Here is a 20,664-nt window from a genome sequence, read left to right as displayed (position 1 = left end):
AGATTCTAGGCAACCAACCTGCCTAAACTGTCCTTCTGAAACACCATCCCGGTAAAAGATGATACGAGTAGGTTTGAACCGAGTTGACTTATAAAATTGAATGAGAAGTTCCCGGACCATAGAGGCCAAGTCCTGAATGATCTCCTGTCGGGGTCTCTGAACTCTTACTGTGGCACAGTATCTGCTTGGGTGGGCATCCATACTACCTACAACCTAAGATGGGAAAAGTAAAGTAAAAAAGAAATGAAGATAATTAAAACTACATGGATTTCATTTACATTTTAATTTTACTATAACCTTACTCTTTATCAGTTTACTTTGAGAGTAATAAAAATAGATAATTCCCAGTGAAGAACAGAATAAAAGACCCAGTATAGAGTCAAAAACTATTAATAGTTTCCTATAAGTAGGCTGAACTTTATATTTAACAATTAGATTCTATGTATTGTTGGTAGAATTAAAGATTAGTGAGGAAAGAAAAAGATTTAAAAAAAGATGCATAAAGAGAATAAGAGAAATGAAATAAGTAAAAAAGCTGACCAATTCAAACCACTGATTTCTTTGTATTTCTTCCACTTTAGCAACCCATCTCCATAAGCCATACTTAAGACTTTAGGATCATCTTAGAACTGTCATGCTTCATAAATTTTAAAATCAGAATTTTCTGTCTCTTATTGCTGTATCCTAGCTAGACCAGAGGCCTAAATCTATCCTCAGTCTTACTATGATGTATCTGTGTTCTATATCTGGTCCTCAGAGAAGTTAATCTTGGTTTTGAGACTAGCTATCTTAATTTTCTCCTTCTGTGTCTTGTTTAATACTGTTATGTCTTTGGAGGAAAGAAAAACCTCAAAGCATGAACTTATAACATCATTCTGATCAGAGCCTAGGCTGGTCAGTCTGTCTCTAGACTCTCTTTCTTCCAGGGTAGTCTATACCAAAGTGATAATTCAAAAATGAAACTGTGACCACTTCTTTACCTTGAAAGGTATCTCACTACTAAAGAATAAATCCAAAACCCTCTGATAGCACAAAATGCCTTACAAAAAGCTTACTAGCTGTACAGCCTGCTAGACTACATTCTAATTCCCTGTATTTCTCAACATTCCCCAAACATACTAGGTTTGTGTAATCTAAATTTTAATACCTCACTATAATGGTAGTACCTATTATATTATGTGACTTTTATTACTTATATTTGTTTCTCACACTGCTCTCTAAGTTCTTGGGAGAAGCCATATAGCAAAATGAATCAATTAATAAATTCTATTTATAAGACTTCTGCTAACCATAAAAGAAAAGTGGGTATTTGGTAGAGAAGGATTTAGCAGAAAAGGGAAATGACCACCAGAAGTTCAAAAGAATTAAAATATGCTTAAACTTTCTTGGAAAATGACTCCAAAGTAGCAAACCTAAGGTAAGTCTTTTGAATTTATCATTGTACTTTCTATAAGAGCATTTTTATGAATATCAGAGATGGCTCAATACTACCACTAGAACACTTGAAATGAAAACAATTCATGCATAACATTAAGAATACAAAGCAATACAATTATTAATAGATAAAAACCAATTTTCTTCACTAATTAAAATACCTTTGGAATCCTGAAGTGAAAATTTTAATTATTATCATTTTCCAGGATAAGATTTATAAAATTAAAACTTAAAATTTATATATAGATTATAATGGATGACAGAAAAAATATAAAAAGTCTTATAGTTTAACTTCTAAAGTTTATCAAGTATGCCTAAAATATGTTATCATTTTCAAAATGTTGACATTTGTTAAAACCAAGAGATTTTCAAAATGGGAAAAATAGCATCAAGCTTTCTCAAGTTTATAAGAAATAAACTGACACAGAAAAGTTACAAATGGTAGAGGTGGGCAAAGATATAATATAGGCAGATGTTAAAAGAAGGAGTAGCAGTATTAATATTAAACTAAAGAATTCAGAGGCTGGGCGTGGTGGATCACACCTATAATCCTAGCACTTTGGAAGGCCATCAAAGGAAGATTGCGTGAGGCTGAGAGCTTGAACAAAAGGGAGACCCCATCTCTACAAAAAATACAAAAATTTGCCAGGCATGGTGGTATTAGCCATACCTGTAGTCCCAGCTACTCAGGAGGCTGAGGCAGGAGGATTGCCTGAGCCCAGGAGTTTAAGGTTACAATGAGTGACCTATGATGATGCCACTGTACGCTAGCCCTGGCAACAGAACAAGACTCCGTCTCAAAAATAAGCAAGTAAACAAAACCCCCGAAGAACATTCACAAAAGTTGGCTACAAAGAAAATTAGAAAATGCCTAATGACACTCACAGCAGCAATAGAAGGCTTCTTTCCATCACCAGCAGGTGGATGTGTAACATCTGCTCCTAAAAAGATCACTGGTTGCTGGAACACAGAAGGTCTTAAAAACAATTTTTAAAACAGTTAGATATTTCATTTTTTTTACTATCCATTTATCTGTTTTCCACAACAGCAACACAATTGTAAGCTATTGACAGCATAGAGGAAGTCCTACTTAGACAGCTTCAGGGGCCTGAACTATTGACTGCTTTATCTTCTTCACTCACAAATCTCTAGTCAATGAGGTAAAAGCTGGGTCTATCACCAAAGTTTTAGAGCAGTTCTTTTTATCTTAAGAAGTAGTGCTGGTGGTTGCAAAGGGCAACTTATGCTAGTGTTCTCCATAATAGGCACAAAATGATAAACTTCCTCATATTAATCCACCAACTTTTATCAATCTTTTAAAATCTACTTAACATTTTGAGCCTTTGTAATCTCTCAAGGAGAAAAGGAATGTAATTAAACTTTAGACTAGAAGGGATTTTGAGAGGCTACTACTCTTGCCAAAAGTATAAATTTGAGTAGCATCTTTTAATAAAGTAGCTAGTATTTCCTTTTATTTTAAAACCATATCCTTTAAGATTCAAAGGACTGTCTCTAAGTTGTCATAGACTTGATAAAATTCTATAGTCACTTCATTTATGATCTCATATTTAACAGAGATAGGAAGTAGAGGTAGCATGGAGAAACAGGAAAAAAAGGACTTTTGTGTCAAACATACATGGGTCAATCCTTATTCTAATGCTTACTTGTGGTGGATACTGGTCAAGATACTTAGCTTTTTTGAGCCCTAACTGCTTCAACTATTAAAAGGAAATCTGTTGTTCAATTCTCTGAAAAGCAGCTTCTTCCCTAGCAAGCTGTATAATCAGCTACTTCCTGTTTCTAGGTCATGATGTTTCATACTTCCAAAGAACTCTAGCTCTAAAGAGGGCAATCTAATAGCAACATGTTGTCTCACTGATTATAGTGTGGGTGTTGGTATGGCTTACTTAACTGACTAGCCATATGCCCCCTCAACTCCTTCTTTCCTCCTTCACATTCTGCGTAAGTGAGCAGCCTCATGAAACCAGGTTGAAGATGACTTCAAATAAAGAGAAAATTCTTCAAGCTGGGCTCTCCAGTGAGAAATAAATACAATTCTCAATACTTTCTAGCTAGGCAAATAAATGAAAATTCGGGGAGAGAGGCGAATTTTCACAAGGTAATCTCTCTTTGTTTCCTCAGGTTCCCACATAGGATTCACAAGGTAATCTCTTAACCTTGCCAATCCAAACTATTTTAATTTTTTGTCAAAATGTCTATGTATCTCCCATGGCAGATATCATTAAAGTTGTCTCTCACATAGATCTTATAGTTAGATAAGGCCATATATAGACAAATGAAGATATAAAAATAATGACTATTTTCAAAAGTGATTAGCTTTTTTTACCTTTGATGAGGTACAAGAATATTATTGATTCCTCCGAGTTTAACATTTATCTTTAGGCACAAGTTTGAGAGAGTTTGAGGAGATGTTTTTATTACATTCTTAACTTGAACACACTGTGTAGCCATTCCCAAAAGCGTATCTCCTACACGTTTCACCTCCGCTATGGAACAAATGTAAATACCTCTAGTCAGAAAAACGATCTGAAATAAGTTTATTTACTGAAAATAAAACTACTATGTTTCTCTCTTGAAATATATCATTATATTTACAGGGCACCCAAAATTACACCAAAAGTACTAAAATGATGCTGTTAAAATTTGAAGCATACTGCCTTGTAGATTAGCTTAAGTATTTATTTAGTGATAATTTTTCCAGTTGTTTCCTTTTTTGTGTAAAAAAAGTTTATTTTTACCATCATAAAAATAGTATAACCAAAATAACTGAAAAAGCATAAGAGAAAAATATACATAATCCATTGTTATTTTAGTGTATTCTCTTCCAGTAATTTTCTCATTTATATTATTTTAATGAATTCAGAATCACAGTATACTTAGAGCTTTCAATCCTATTCTCCTATTTTTAATTTAAAATGCAGAAGTATTATAATGTAATTGTAAAGAATAAAAGGTCTCTGTTCCTTTACCCTTCTCTGCCACTATAATTACTATAAAGGTTTCAGTGTACATAACTTGTATATAAAATACATGGAAAACACTTTAAAATCAAAACTGGCAACATGCTAAACATTCTATTTTCAACTTGTCATTTTCACTTAATAATATAGTATGGTTTTCAATCTCCATATACAGGTTGCCCTTATTATTTATAACAGCAGCAGTTTTTCTGTTTTCAAATGCCACAATGTATCTAACCTGTCATACACTGATATATTTCTAGGTTGTTCCCACTTTTCATTATTTCTAACAATGCTATGAATAATATCCTTGTAAAGTTTTGTTTGTTGTATAACCATACCTTCACGGTAAATTTCTATAAGTAAAATTGAGGGGGTCAGAAGATACATAGATTAAACATTTTTATATGATACTGACAAACTATCTTCCAAAAAGGCTAATTCAGTCATCCAACAAAATTTTTTTTTTTTTTTTTGAGACAGAGTCTCGCTTTGTTGCCTAGGCTAGAATGAGTGCCGTGGCATCAGCCTAGCTCACAGCAACCTCAAACTCCTGGGCTCAAGCAATCCTTCTGCCTCAGCCTCCCAAGTGGCTGGGACTACAGGCATGCGCCACCATGCCCGGCTAATTTTATCTATATATATTAGTTGGCCAATTAATTTCTTTCTATTTATAGTAGAGACGGGGTCTCGCTCTTGCTCAGGCTGGTTTCAAACTCCTGACCTCGAGCAATCCGCCCGCCTCGGCCTCCCAGAGAGCTAGGATTACAGGCGTGAGCCACCGCGCCAGGCCCATCCAACAAAATTTTAATGAGCATCTAATATACACCAGCACTGTGCAAATCTCTGTACATACAATGGTGAGTCAACATAGACATTATTCTTGATCTCACAGAGTTTATAGTGTAGCTAAATAGGGATTAATTAAATAACTGCTCAAATTTAACATTAGAATTGTGAAAGTAATATAAAGAAGAGTTATAAGGTGCTATAAGACAATAAGAAAGAATTTGATCTTGTCAGGGAGGTCAGAAAAAACTTTCCCAAGGAAAGAATGGCTACACTAGAATTCAAATGAAGACAGTAGATTTATTTGGTGAAGGGTGGAAAGCGGAGTACGAGAAGCAACAAAAGAATAAAGAAGAGGATGAACAGTCCTCTTGGAACTTGGGGAACCTGGAATCCCTTTGAGGAAAAGAACATAGAACAAAATGAATCCTGAAGAGTGAGGAAGCCATGGATTTGGACATGTAAACCTTTGGAAGATAATCTTAAATATCAATTTTATCAAACACATAATGAAAAGCTATTGAAGTAGGGGTGAGAGGTGAGGACTAATAATAAAATCCTAAGCTCCCTAACCACTAAATAGATCCACTAAATAGATCTAAATAGACACCAAAGAAAACTTAAAAAACTGAGTTCCCAGCTGTGACACCATGGGAGCTCAGACAGACCTCCTTATCAACACTGTCTTTTGCAGTTTACACACAATTGACCAGCATTAACGTTAAGATAGAGATCATAAGACTGACAGAACAGACTCTTTGTGGCAATAAGATACGAAATTATAAACAAGACTTAAGGCCATGCCAGGCAAAGGTTAAATAATGTACCCCTACACTTAAAGAATAAACCATGTTCTAACTGCCACAAGGTTTTTCTTTTTCTTTAGCAGCTATGTAAGTATTGGCCTGGAGATAAGCAATATTAAAATAACTGCAGTTTATCAACCACCAGACACTGACTGACCCTCTTGTTTCACAGACAAAATATTGCTTTCAGTGTACAAGAAACTGATTTCAGTTAAGCTTCTTCTGATGAGAAATCATAGGCTGGGCACAGTGGCTCACGCCTGTAACCCTAGCAATTTGGGAGGCTGAGGTGGGAGAATTGCTTAAGGCCAAGAGTTCCAGACCAGCCTGAGCAAAAGTGAGATCTTGTCTCTATAAAAAATAGAAAAATTAGCTGGGCATAGTAGCACACGACTGTAGTCTCAGCTACTAGGGAGGCTGTGGTAGGAGGGTCACTGGAGCCCCGGAGTTCAAGGCTGCAGTGAGCTATGGTGAGGTTACTACTGCATTCCAGTCTGGGTGACACAGTGACACCTTGTCTCAAAAAAAAAAAAAAAAAAAAAAAAGAGACCACAGATCATGGACTGGTTCTGGCTGGTTTACAGAACCTGCACACTTGAGTGCCTTCCTTTTGACATATGGGATCTAATCATAATACATTTAAATGTTAAGTCTCCACCCCAAAAAACATGGGTCACATTAACATGCATGTTCATGCAACCTGCATGGATGTGACCCCCTTCATGAATATTTATAGCTCCTCCTGTAAACTGTCAAATATGTATACATGGTCAACCCTTTTGGCATAAATTTCTGTCCTCACCTTTTCTTCTTCAAAGTGCCTGCCTCTGGTATTGGTAAAAGGCCTATTACCAGGCTACAAGTTGTAACCTGTTATAAGAAATAAAGTCTCCTCTCTAAATCTATGAAGACCTTGGGTTATTTTTTGTTGACATAGGGAAGGGGCTAAAATCAGACTAACGTTTTAAAAAAGATTGCCCTGGACCTTGGTTACACCTCTGACATGTAAAGTGCTTGTAAGTCATGGCTGAGCGTAGAGTAGTTTGAGAATTAAAAATTCCTGGAGGCCTAGTCTTAGGCACCCACACTTTCACAGGTTTTACCAGGAACTCCACCAGGTTTTTAACTTGAAGAGCCAGAGAAAAATCCCCTCAAGCAGGGACAGGAAAAGTAAGCATTTTGAAATAAGCCCAAAATAGTTTCCTTAATTAAGTCCTGCTCTCAATTGAAATGACTTTACCAATGCCTTATCTGACTGGCGTAAGAGCAATTAAATAATTCCAGCCACATCTAGCTTTCCTGTTTCAACTAAGAGGACGGTAAAAAGGTCACCAGATTGTCTTTACTGGAGATGGGATGGATCAGGACCACCATCTGTAGTTAAACAGCAATAGCCTGAAGCTGAAACCTCCCCTTTAAAAGCTCTGCATTTCTGCTTATAGATAGGACAACAGCACTTTAAGACACAATAGGAGTTTCCATCCTCCTGATTTGCTGACAAATTAATAAACCTCCCTTTCCTTCTCCTTAAACCATTTGTCCTCCTTTTTCTGACACGGCCTCGGGGTCAAGTGCTGAACTTTTAGTAACAGAATTTGGCATCCCTGGGTGTGCCCATCAGTGCCCTGGTAAAACAGTACCCTGTGACTAAAGAGGCAGGGAGCAGCCCCAGGTCAAGCCAGTAGGGACAATGTCTTTTCGGTGTAAGAGAGCAAGGGATCACCCCAGCTGCTTGCAAAGATTGTTTATATTCAGGGAACTCCTATCTCCCCATGCTCTGCAAAGCAGACGCAGCTTCCCGAAACCTGAACTGAGTTAAGGAAAAAAAATTTGAAAAATGTCCACATGCCATGGTCATTTGTCTGAATAAGTTCCTTGGCATGCACACTGAAACCCTTGATTATACCTATTTGGGGAAGGTTTTCAGACTTTCCTGTTGGATTAGTTGGAGTGGAAGACACAAGGTTGAGTGGAACCAGGGAACCTGATTTTGATTTGGAGCTCATTTGTATGGTTCCCAGGGAAGCTAGGGGGAGGGGATTGGGAGATGTTGGTTCTCATTTGAGAAAATGTGGATTTTGTCTGGATGGTTCCCACTTGGTAGACTTTGGCATTTTGTGCTGGGAATTCCCTGTTATTGTTTATGTTTGTTGTTTGTGAATTTTGTTACAATATAGGGAACCTCCAACTGAAAGCCCCTTGGGAAAAATCTTGGCTAAATGGACAACTTATAAGTCTACGTCTAAAAGAGAATGGTGTTATTGTAATCCAATGTACATGCAGGAATGTGAGGAAAAGTGGATGGTGAATGAAATGTCAAATGGTCAAGTAAATGGGATGAGATCCCATATGTACAACCTTTGTATTGCGTAAAGGCCTGGGATCAAGTTAATGGTACAAAGGAGACCTCTACTGGCAGTGGGTGCGATAGTCAGACTCCACGTGAATTAACCAGGTTAGACCACATAAACCCTTTACCCACTTCTCCGCCACCAACTCCCCACTGCCATCTCCCCACACACTGGGGAAGACGCCCTGCTGGAGGCCCATGTGAATCCTGGCCTTGGGCAACTGGAGAGGGGCTGGAAGGGTGTGACTGGCTTCAGTCTCTTGACCACTAGGTTATAACTCTGGGGAGAGAATGGTCTCCTTCTAAGAACCTTCAGGAAACTCAATTTGGCCACAGGGTACCCATAGCCGAGACTGGACAAAGTCCAGCACTCAGACGACAAAGGAGGGGGTGCCGGGTGGGGGGGCCCTGACTTACTAGTGGCTCCAATCCAAATATTTCCCACAGGAGCCTTGGGTAAAATTGACAGTAGGGATTTGACTGGCACCAAGCTGTGTAGGCAGAAGCCGTCTAAGGGCTCCTACCCTTGGCTATGGCCCTGTCCTCCAGCACCCCACAAGCCAGGCAGGAGGCAATGGGGACGGGGGTAGGGGTTGGGTGGGCAGGCAGTGGTGAAGCATAGACAAGCGGTAGCTGAGGAACTCACCTATAAGTAACTATGAATAATAGTCACATTTAAATGACAAGATCCTAGGACTGGAGTTGCCTGGTGACACTACTGGATTGAGTTGCCTCATGGGTTTAAAAGGACTCTCTTGCCCTGTCTGATGGAAGCTTAGCAGGACTTGTAGAACCTACACTAGGCTAGATTTAAAACGGGTTACTTATCTGGGGTTCCTAAGAATGACAGGGTCTGTCACATCTGGATCCTAAACTTTGGACTAATAACAAAACTCTTATAGGCCCTTAAAAGGGACAGATGTGTGAGCCCCTTATCTGGACCACAGACTATCAAAATGCCTTTAAAAGAACTAAAACAGTCTTATGACTGCCCCTCTTTGGGGTTGCCTGACTTACAGAAAAAATTTTAATTAAAAACAAGGAGGCCAGGGGTGGTGGCTCACGCCTATAATCCTAGCACTCTGGGAGACCGAGGCGGGAGGATCGCTTGAGGTCAGGAGTTTGAAACCAGCCTGAGCAAGAGTGAGACCCCTGTCTCTACTAAACAAAGAAAGAAATTAATTGGCCAACTAAAAATATGTAGAAAAAATTAGCCAGGCATGGTGGTGCATGCCTGTAGTCCCAGCTACTCAGGAGGCTGAAGCAGAAGGCTTGCTTGAATCCAGGAGTTTGAGATTGCTGTGAGCTAGGCTGACGCCATGGCACTGTGGGCTGGCCAACAGAGTGAGACTCTGTCTCAAAAAAAAAAAAAAAAAAAAATGGCTGGGCAAGGTAGTTGACATCTGTAATCCTAGCAATTTGGGAGGCCAAGCTGGGCGGATCGCTCAAGCTCTGGAGTTCGAAAGCAGCCTGAGCAAGAGCAAGACCTCATCTCTACTAAAAATAGAAAGAAATTAATTGGCCAACTAAAAATATATATAGAAAAAATTAGCCAGACGTGCTGGCACATGCCTGAGTCCCAGCTACTCGGAAGGCTGAGGCAGAAGGATTGCTTGAGCCCAGGAGTTTGAGGTTGCTATGAGCTAGGTTAATGCCACGGCACTCTAGCTTGGGCAAAAAAGTAAGACTGTGTCTCAAAAAATAAATAAATAAATAAATAAAAATAAGGAATGGCTGGACTTGGTGGCTCACACCTGTAATACTAGCACTCTGGGAGGCCAAGGTGGATCGCTTGAGGTCAGGAGTTCAAGACCAGACGAAGAAAGAGTAAGACTCCGTCTCAACTAAAAATAGAAAAAATAGCCAGGTGTAGTGGTACATACCTGTAGTCCAGCTACTCAGGAGGCTGGGTTAACCCAGGAATACTCCCAAGAAAACAGTACATCAGAAGGTATAAAAACTATGATCAAAATTTGGTACCAAGTGATTGATTTGAAGAAGCCATCACCTCTGCCAACATGTGGCAAATGTAGAGATCCCAGGGCTCAGGCAAAAAAGGGCAAGAACTCAGGAAGAGCAAAGAAAAGAAATGACCTACCAAGCACTGAGAAGAACTGGAGGAACCTTAAGTTCACATTGCTAAGTGAAAGAAGCCAATCTGAAAAAGCTACATACATTGTAACTCCAACTAAATGGTATTCTAGAAATGGCAAAACTGTACAGGTATAACAGTATGAATTCTTTTCTTTGAATAGATTCTTAGAATTGGAAATACTGAATTGCAGACTAAGAACACATGGTTATCCTTTTACTAGAAAGGATAATATCAATTTATACTGTCATCAGCAATGTATTAAAATACTAGAGTCACTGTATATTCACAAGCACTAGGTATTATAATATTTAAATATATTTGCTAATTTAGTAGCATAAAATGTTTCCTTTTATTGATGTGTACTTTTGTTTAACTGCTGATAAAAGTATTTTCTCGGCCGGGCGTGGTGGCTCACGCCTGTAATCCTAGCTCTTGGGAGGCCGAGGCGGGCGGATTGCTCAAGGTCAGGAGTTCAAAACCAGCCTGAGCAAGAGCGAGACCCCGTCTCTACTATAAATACAAAGAAATTAATTGGCCAACTGATATATATATATATAAAAAAAATTAGCCGGGCATGGTGGCGCATGCCTGTAGTCCCAGCTACTCGGGAGGCTGAGGCAGTAGGATCGCTCGAGCCCAGGAGTTTGAGGTTGCTGTGAGCTAGGCTGACGCCACGGCACTCACTCTAGCCTGGACAACAAAGAGAGACTCTGTCTCAAAAAAAAAAAAAAAAAAAAGTATTTTCTCATATATTTACTTTTTTGGTTTGTTTGTTTTGTTTTTTTGAGACAGAGTCTCACTGTGCTGCCTAGGCGAGGGTGTAGTGGCATCATCATAGCTCACTGCAACCTCAAACTCTGTAGGCTCAAGCAATCCTCCTGCCTCAGCCTCCCAAGTAGCTGGGACTACAGGCGCATGCCACAACACCTGGCTGATTTTTTTATTTTTGTAGAGACAGGGTCTTCCTATGTTGCCCAGGCTGGTCTTGAACTCCTGGCCTTAAGTGATCCTCCTGCCTTAGCCTCCCAAAGTATTAAGATTACAGGTGTGAGCCACCATGCCTGGCCTTACTTGTTTTGTTTTTACTTGAGAAATTTTGATTTATATTTTCTCATTAACCTAAAATAATAGAAAATTTTAGCTTAGCTAATAACAAACCAGTTGTTTATTATTTACATTTGCTGCAAGTATTTTTCATATTCTATTGGTTTCCTTTTTAGTACATTTGTAACATACAGAAACTTAATTTTTATGCAGTCAACTCTAATAATTTTCCTGTGATTTCTTCTATTATTTCTAAACTTAAATAATTTTACTTAATTCAGTGGTTTGATAATTATATTTTCTTTATTTTTCTATGAGTCAATGATTTATATTTAACTTACTAATCTCCCAAAACTTTATTTTGTTTACATTAATAATATCTAACATTTACTGAGTGTTTACTGTATGACAGGTGCTACTGTAGGCCCTTTATTTATGCAGATTTATTTAATCCTTACAATAACGCCATACGTAGGTTAGGTATTATTAGTATTCCAATCCTGGAGATGAGGAAACTAAGGGTTATCATGGTTAAATAATTCAGCCAAATCACACAGGTAGTACAACCAGCAGCACCTGAATACTGAGCAATGTAGTTTGACTCCAGAGCCTGTGCTTTTAAACCACTACATTATGCTAACATCAAGTTATCTCAATGCCATGTTTATTAAATAATTCCTCCCATGATCATTGTTTTGTGATGCCTCTTTTCACTAGTGTAATTATTTTCACACAATCTCTTCTTAGGTTATTTAGTTTGCTCTACTGATTTATTGTAAAATAACAATACATGGTTTTAAATACTGTAGCATAAAATGTCTTAATATTTGAAAGTTTTAGGATATGTTTTGACACAGTCCTAAAAGGAATACAAAGTACTTGAGGAAAAACACAGACTTCAGATATACTTACCATACACTGGCGTTTTCCCTGGCAGGATGACGATAATAAGCTGTAGCCCAGAATATGTGTTCTTGAGATGCCGGAACATGGGCTCTACGCTGTCTGCCCCTTGAGCATATTTGCAGAAGCATGGTTGGCCTTGGATGGGCATCCCTGCATCCTTAGAAATCTTACGCAGCTGGTCTGTGAAACCCCTAGAAGGAGAAACCACTAAATATAAAATCTTTGTCTAGTTACCAATTCCTACAAAGTATTATGGAAAGTTGGGGAAGGAAACGGAGGATGAAGCAAAGATTTGTGTGCACGGATAAGAAGTCAATAGACTACTGATGTTAAGGGCAATGGTGGGTCAGTAATCTATTTGGCAAACTAAAAACATATTATAGTTAGTGATATGGCATTTTGTAGTTTATAAAGTACATTAGTAATACAGTATGCTGGTTAAGAGCTTAGCTCTAGAGTCAGCTTGGAGAGTTCCAGTCCCAGTTCTGCTACTTACTAGGTATGAAATTTTAGGCAAATTATTTCATTTTACAGATAATCATCTATAAAATGATTACTTTCATTAGGGAGTTGGTATGAAAATTAAATGAGATAATGCATGTAAAGCACTTAGCACACTGCCTAAGATCACAGTAAAAGCTTGATAAATTTTAGTTATTGTACATTTCCTACTTTGATCCTGGCAAGATTCATAGGAAAGAGGCAGATTAAATATTATTTTCATTTTATAGATCAGAAAACAGTTTCAGAGACTTTTATTATTTGGTAAAGGTCAAACAGATTAATGTTAGAGCCAAAATCATAGCCTAGTCTAGAATTTCTACAGTATGACTTGTCTTAGACTAGGATAGCGGGAAAGATTATGCCCTCAGAAGAGATTTAAAAAACTAAATGAAACCATGGAACACTTTGGGAGGCCAAGGCGGGTAGATGGCTTGAGCCCAGGAGTTTGAGACCAGTCTGGGTAACATAGCAAGACCGCATCTCTACAAAAAATTTAAAAATTAGCCAGGCTTGAAGGCATGTGCCTGTAGTCCTAGCTACTTAGGAGGCTGAGACAAGAGGATCACTCAAGTCCAGGAGTTTGAGGTTGTAGTGAGCTATGATCATGCCACTGCACTCTAGTCCATGTGATAGAGTGAGATCCTGTCTCAAAAATCAAAAGAAAACAAAAACCCCCATGAAAACAAAATTTAAAAACAAATGAGGCAGGTGTATTTTAATGTACTTTCATCTACATTGAAAAAAGCCAAAAAACAATTTCATATTTAAAGAAAATTCTGTATTTAGCATAAATGAATAATGATATGGAGGCTGAACAATCACTTTATTTGCTTCTAAAACAAGTAAGGTCCTAACTCAAGGATCTGAGTGATCTTTGCTCAAAACACTCTGATTCCCTCAGGACAGAGATGAAGTTTATAGAAATTCCTTATCCTTTTCCATACTGGTGGTTAATTAAAGAAGTATGAAGTTGAATATCTGTATTCAGGCCTTACTTACAAGAGGCATAAACCCAAGGATTCTGAGACATCTATTCAAGCCATGAATAACCGAATGTAAAATGAAAATAATAACTCTAAATTTGAGAAACAATTGGAAGTAGGGTTTTTTGCCTTTCAAAGTCAAATAAGATAATCACAGTGTTATAATAAACCTTCCTTATGACATTTTACTGGAGAGCAGAGGGATAAAAACTTTGGAGAAAATATAAGTTATTATTAAGAGATTTAGAGATTTGGGGTTAATAAAACCCAGAGTGAGCAGAGTTAAACAGAAAAACATTTTATTTTTCACATTTTAATTTCTTCTTGTCATGAGGAAGGCAAGACAAATTCTGAATTTATCCATAGGTAAACTGTTCTCTATACCAGTCAACAATTTTTCATTATGAGCATATTTTATATAAGTGGAGATTTAAATTTAGACAAGAATCATTTTCTTAAGAAAACTAGATTTTAGAGGGGTGATGAGAAGTTTGCCAAATAATTATAACACAATTGTATGTTGTATATAAAGTGACAACACAAATAGGATATTGATAGGTAGAAATAGGAAGGAGGCATTTCAGTAAAGAGCTGCATGAATGGAAACAGGAAAAAAGGTCAGGGAGACAGAAGGAATACAATGCTTTAGTTTCTGTACAGAATAATGTGAAAATTGAGTAATGATAAAGGACTTAAGAGATGGGTGAAAGATATTAAATGTCATACTAAATGTGAATGTCACTCTTTGTCAAAGAGAAGCCTAAGAGTTTTGGAGTAGAGATAGTCAAAAGTGGAGATGGTGCTCTTTCACGACACCACAACTCCTCAAACAACGGGGACAGCAGAAGCCCTTGAGACTTCATGAAATTCCCAAACGAAAGGAGACAGATAAAGAGAAAAAGCGAAAAAATGGCCAGGCGACATGGCTCACACCTGTAATTCTAGCACTCTGGGAGGCCGAGGCGCAAGGACTGCTTGAGTTCAGGAGTTTCAGATCAGCCTGAGCAAGAGTGAGACCCCGTCTCTACTAAAAATAAAAAAAGAAAAAAAAAGAGAAAAGGAACCAGAAAGCAAGAGAGGAGAGAATCAAGAAGGCTGTTTAGTGAATCTAAAGCTGTACATATTTTGAGAAAAACAGGAGACGCTGGAATTGAGAAGCATAAAGATATAGGAGATCTTCCAGGAATGAGTTTCAGCAGAGCACTAAGATTTCAAGAGAGAAGAGAGAATGAAAGTCTGGAAGCCTGAGACATTAAGTTAGGTAAATTGAAAATTGAAGATTAAAAAAAAAAAAAATTGAACAGAAGATTGCTGAGCACTTACAAGTTGAAGGAAAGAATCTGAGGAAGACAGAAAGTATTGAAGATGGAGGCCAAATTTTGGAAAGTAAGGAAGTAGAAACAAACAGTTGAACCACTCTTTTCAAGAACCTCAAGTGAGAAATAAGGATCTTAGTTAATCCTCACCTGGTAGGTATACATTTACCTCTATTTCACAAATGTGAAAATTTAAGAAATTATATGAAATTAAATAAATTAATGAGATTAAATAAATTATCCATGGTAATAAAGTCAGGAAGTGACAAAGCTGGGAATTAAGCCTATATGCCATCAAAAGACAATGATCCTGCTGCTATACCACATAAGGTAGTCAGTCTATAAGGATGTCTAGTAGAAGGAATCAATGCCTTTATTATGACTAACAAATTCAGGAATCTTCATCAAACTACTGAGGAGAAACATTTTTAAAGGTTAAGTGATTAAATGTACTCCATATTGAGATAATATTTGTTAGACTATTAGATGAGTAATTTAAAATCTAAATACAAAAATGTCCCAAAGCCAAAGTAATGATATGCCTTACTTCAATATTTCTTCTCTGCACTGCCTCTGTGTGGCAAAACAAGCTATAGCCCACATTTTGATTTCAACTCCTGTGTGGAACTGTTTCCCTCGCATGTCCCATACCCCGTGGCTCGGTGTAGCTACTGTCCGGTTCTACAGAAGAAGGAAAAAGAGAAATAATATGGCAAAAAAGAGCAAAAACTTAATAATATATTTCAACAAACTGAAAATAATCATTTCAAATTGCTGAATTGATATATTTCTGTTATTCTACATGTAACAGGCCTTTCTAAATCAGTATTATTTATATTTTATTATTAAAAGAACAAAAATTCTACTAAGCTTAAGCAGACACTCACCTTGAAACAAAAAAAATATTGTTGGAGCAATAAAACACTTTCTAAATTACAGATATAACTAGAATGTCCTTCTCTTTATACTTACACACTATATATATATATATATATATATATATATATATATATGATTAAAACATTATCAAGAGGCTTTACCCGTCCTCCATACTGGAGCATAGGTGCTGGAAGTACACGTCCAGTTACATGGGCCATTTCATCCCGAACTTTAAATTGAAATTCTTGAACAAATGGATCTGTTTCATAATTTGCACTTCGTACCTAACAATAGAAAAAGTTTGTAGTTACTTTCAAATTCTCCCAAATCCCCTCCTTTACTCATTAGAACTCTCTTCTTTTTTCTTCACTGGGTCAACAATATGTTTATCAATAATGTCCTAAGTACAGAACAGAGAATTTTAACCTGGGGGCCACTGGTCATGAATGAACTGAAGAAAGTCTGAACGCCTAGTAATTTATACAAAATTTAAATGTATTAGGTTGAATAATAAAAAAATTCAACTATTTATGACCCATGAAAATGGTAATTTTCTATGATTGAACCTAGTATGTTTTGGGATAGGGAAAGGAATACCTCACGTAAAAAAGATTAAGAACCTCTGATTATAGAGAATCCAGGTACTACTATCAAAATTTATTTTATGTAGAGTTTCTTAATAAGAAAATATTAAAAATCTTAAGTTTAAAAAAATTATTTGATTTACAATTTATATAAAATTTACTTCGATATAGTGCCACATTATAAAACTTATTTAATGGAGTCTACCTGAGACAGATAAGAAAGCCAATATGAGATATAGGTATAATTTTACATAATATATCCATACATACAATCAAAGATAAAGAATTTATTGTGATTCAGTGTTCACTCTCACTATAATTCATGCTTATAGTACGCTATAGTAACTGGTTTTCAAATCATATTTACTTTTTCCTCAGGGTAAAGGTCAAACAAGGTTATAAACAGAAGGCAGTATTCAAGTCTTCAAGCAAAATCCATTTAAAAAACTACACAATTTAAATATGTAAACAAAATCTGTAAGAGAGAAAAAGTAATTTTCTAAATTAGGCACTAATGCATCTTTTTTTCAAGCTTAATTGCCATTCATTTCTGGTATATTTTAGAGTATATCCATAGTAAGGTTATAAAGAACAACTAGTTATTTACCAAGACTTGCTGCATGATGTGCTTGGTGATAAGTGTTTAATAATAAATTTTTACAATTACCTTATGGCTGTAAAAGTAGGTCTTATATAGCCTGTATTTTATAGCAAATAAAACTAAAGCTTTAGTAGAGTTAAATGACTTGCCTAAAACCACCCAGCTAAGCAAGTGATACAGCATCTGAAACCATGTATGATTCTAGACTTTTTAATCATTGCACTAACCTTCTGATATTATAGATATAATAATATACAGTAATAGTAAGTGTAGAAGCTAGACTTTGAACTCAGGGTTGTCAGACTCCAGAGCCTATTCTTTCAACCACTATATAATGTCTTTCTGAACAGTTATTAAATGAGTTAGAACAGCTAGTTATTGAGATTTTATAGAGAAAGTGAGAGGTGTAGTTTCTTGAAAGTTTGGGAAAGCTTTTAAAATCATATTATAGTAGAAACAGAGAAGAATCTGGATAGAACCAGCTTGTATTTTCTTAATTAAATACCATAAAAGTTTCATTCACTCTTTTTTTTCCCTAACCACTAGACAGCCAAGAGATCATTCACTCCTTATAAAATCATAGGGAAAAAAGGTATTTTTTCTGTAATTGGCTTACAAAATGAAAGAGCCAATTCTACAATCCTTTTTCAATAATTTTTATTTATTTTATTATTTTATTTTATTGAGACAGAGTCTCACTCTGTCACTCTGGCTAGAGTGCCGTGGCGTCACCCTAGCTCACAGCAACCTCAGACTCCTGGGCTCAAGCAATCCTACTGCCTCAGCCTCCCAAGTAGCTGGGACTACAGGCATGCGCCACCATGTCCGGCTAATTTTTTCTATATATATTAGATGGTCAATTAATTTCTTTCTATTTTTAGTAGAGACAGGGTCTCGCTCTTGCTTAGGCTGGTTTTGAACTCCTGACCTTGAGCCATCTGCCCGCCTCGGCCTCCCAGAGTGTTAGGATTACAGGCGTAAGCCACTGCGCCCTGCCTCTTTTTCAATAATTTTTAAAACTGCTTTTGAAAGTATTAAGTTGTTTTGGGGAATATTCATATTCTCAGGTTTTTATTTTCCCTCTGTGTTTGTGCAGTTAAAATGGTATTCAAGGAGAGAGTAAGGTAAGATCCAGCTATCCATTTATTTATATATTTATTTTTTAAGAGATGGGGGTCTTGCTCTATTGCTCAGGCTCGAGTACAGTGGTGTGATCATAACTCACTGCAGTCTTGAACTCTTGGGCTCAATCGACTCTCCCACCTTAGCTCCCTGAGTAGCTGGCACTATAAATGTATGCTACCATGCCTGCCTAATTTTTAACCTTTTTCGTAAAGATGGGATCTTGTTGCCCAGGCTGGTCTTGAGATCCTGGCTTCAAGCAATCCTCCCACCTTGGCTTCCCAAAGTGCTAGGATTACAGGCATGTGCTACCATACCAAGTCTGTCTTTCTAGTTTTAATTTTGCCTTGTTCCACCAGTTTTATAAAGTGGTAACTTCTCCCCCTTCATTTATTTTTTTTTACTTTTTGAAGACAGAGTCTGGCTCTGTTGCCTGGGCTAGAGTGCTGTGGTGTCAGCCTAGCTCACAGCAACCTCAAACTCCTGGGCTCAAGTGATCCTACTGCCTCAGCCTCCCAAGGAGCTGGGACTACAGGCATGTGCCACCATGCCTGGCTAATTTTTTCTCTATATATATTTTTAGTTGTCCAGATAATTTCTATTTTTAGTAGAGATAGGGTCTTGCTCTTGCTCAGGCTGGTTTCGAACTCATGACCTTGAGCGATCTGCCCACCTCAGTCTCCCAGAGTGCTAGGATTACAGGCATGAGCCACTGTGCTCGGCCTTCCCCCATCTCATTTAAAACAATGAGACAGTGTAGAGACAATTACATGGTTGAAGCTGTCTTCTATTTTTTATTCATATTATATAGGTGCCAGTCTCATAGGATCTAATTAAAGAGCTCACAGTTAAATTAGAATGACCTAACCCTTCTCATATAACCCATTAATGTTTACTCCAGAACACCACTAGATTATTTCCATGATCTTTTTAATTCTGACAGTTCATGACGTGGTAGTAAGGTATGGGCTCATAAGGACATGGTTTTTTAGTAGCTTACCCTAATATGTTTTATCTAGTTTTGTTTTTGTTGTTTTGGTTTTCTTTTTTTATTTCTTTGTAGTGATGGGATCTCACTGTGTTGTCCAGGCTGGTTTCAAACTCCTGGCCTAAAGTGATTCTCCTATTTTGGCCCCCCAAAGTACAGGGATTACAGGTGCGAGCCACCACACCCAGCCCCTAATATGTTTTAAATTCCCATTTCTAGGGTTAAGTACTAACCAATCTGCTAATTTCCTCTTGTCTATCTGGCGCAGATCTTGCTGTTGCCTTGATCATAGTAGAAGTCTGATTGTCTGTAAGCTTTTTGATACATCGCTGCCCTGCCACAATATTACAAACCTACAAATGGAAAAAAGTTTTATAATAAATGTATATATCGTTTTTTTAGCTCTCAGTGCCAATTACATATGAAATAAAATTTAAAAATCTACTTCATTAAACTACTTCTTTTTAATATGTTAAGTAAAAAAGTAATAAAACAAAATTGCTTTACAGTATGATTATAATTAGGCAAAATGTACACAGGATAAAAAGACTGAAAAAAGTGCAGTATACCAAAATGCTAATGGTGGTTACATTAGAATGGCAGGATTATAGATGAACTCTTTTCATATTACTTCATTATAGAATATTTATAATAAAGTAAAATTTAAAAATACTTCAAATTGCAAAATAAATGTTGAATATAAGATAAGTTATGGGCTATAAAAGACCCCAAAAGAATAATGAACAAGAGGATATTAATTAGCAGTGTGAAGGCATTACTTCTAGTGGCAGGTAGGTATGCTTCTGCTCCTGTCCCACTTGCAGACAGGGAAGGTGCGGGTACTTCAGCTGAAGAGTATACTTTTCTCTGAAATACTGTGCTACTGTTCTTTCCACAGTTTGCCCATTTTCTAACTGTAAAGGAAAGCTGAGAAAAACATGTACACATGAACAACTCTTATTTCATGATAAAGCAGAAAAACTCCCAACCCACTACCTAGAGCTAGCTGCCTCACATCACTGCTGCTCTGACAAATACCAGCTTTTCTTACGTTTGATGACTGGCAGGCCTTCTTGTTACATTACAAACACGGTATTTCCGTCTCATTGTTCCACAATGAGTCACTTCAACCTTCAAACCTGTTCCCAACGAGAAAAATGGAGGTTACAGAACTATCACATGTAAAATATTTATACTTATAAAGCCTATTAAAAACTCAATTCTGAACAGACAGATAATCTGTGATATAGGCAATGTGTTATGAACACAGGATTTTACATGT

The 20,664-nt window shown here is 37.1% G+C and overlaps 1 protein-coding gene across 4 annotated transcripts in view; it reads right to left on the bottom strand.

Moving 5' to 3' along the window:
* AGO3 (argonaute RISC catalytic component 3) overlaps positions 1-20,664 on the bottom strand; it is a 124,312-nt gene that overhangs the window by 25,779 nt on the left and 77,869 nt on the right. For all 4 annotated transcript variants that reach the window (XM_020290527.2, XM_075996590.1, XM_075996576.1 and 1 more), the window contains 9 exons: positions 20,434-20,521; positions 20,162-20,309; positions 19,616-19,735; positions 16,249-16,371; positions 15,756-15,889; positions 12,412-12,596; positions 3,782-3,941; positions 2,320-2,410; positions 19-213 (listed from right to left, as the gene is read on the bottom strand). In XM_020290527.2, coding sequence (XP_020146116.1) covers positions 19-213; positions 2,320-2,410; positions 3,782-3,941; positions 12,412-12,596; positions 15,756-15,889; positions 16,249-16,371; positions 19,616-19,735; positions 20,162-20,309; positions 20,434-20,521 — 1,244 coding nt within the window. The remainder of the gene's footprint in view (positions 1-18; positions 214-2,319; positions 2,411-3,781; positions 3,942-12,411; positions 12,597-15,755; positions 15,890-16,248; positions 16,372-19,615; positions 19,736-20,161; positions 20,310-20,433; positions 20,522-20,664) is intronic.

Source organism: Microcebus murinus, chromosome 2 (assembly GCF_040939455.1).
Source record: "Microcebus murinus isolate Inina chromosome 2, M.murinus_Inina_mat1.0, whole genome shotgun sequence".
NCBI classification, from domain to species: domain Eukaryota; kingdom Metazoa; phylum Chordata; class Mammalia; order Primates; family Cheirogaleidae; genus Microcebus; species Microcebus murinus.
This window is presented reverse-complemented; position numbering and strand designations above follow the sequence as displayed.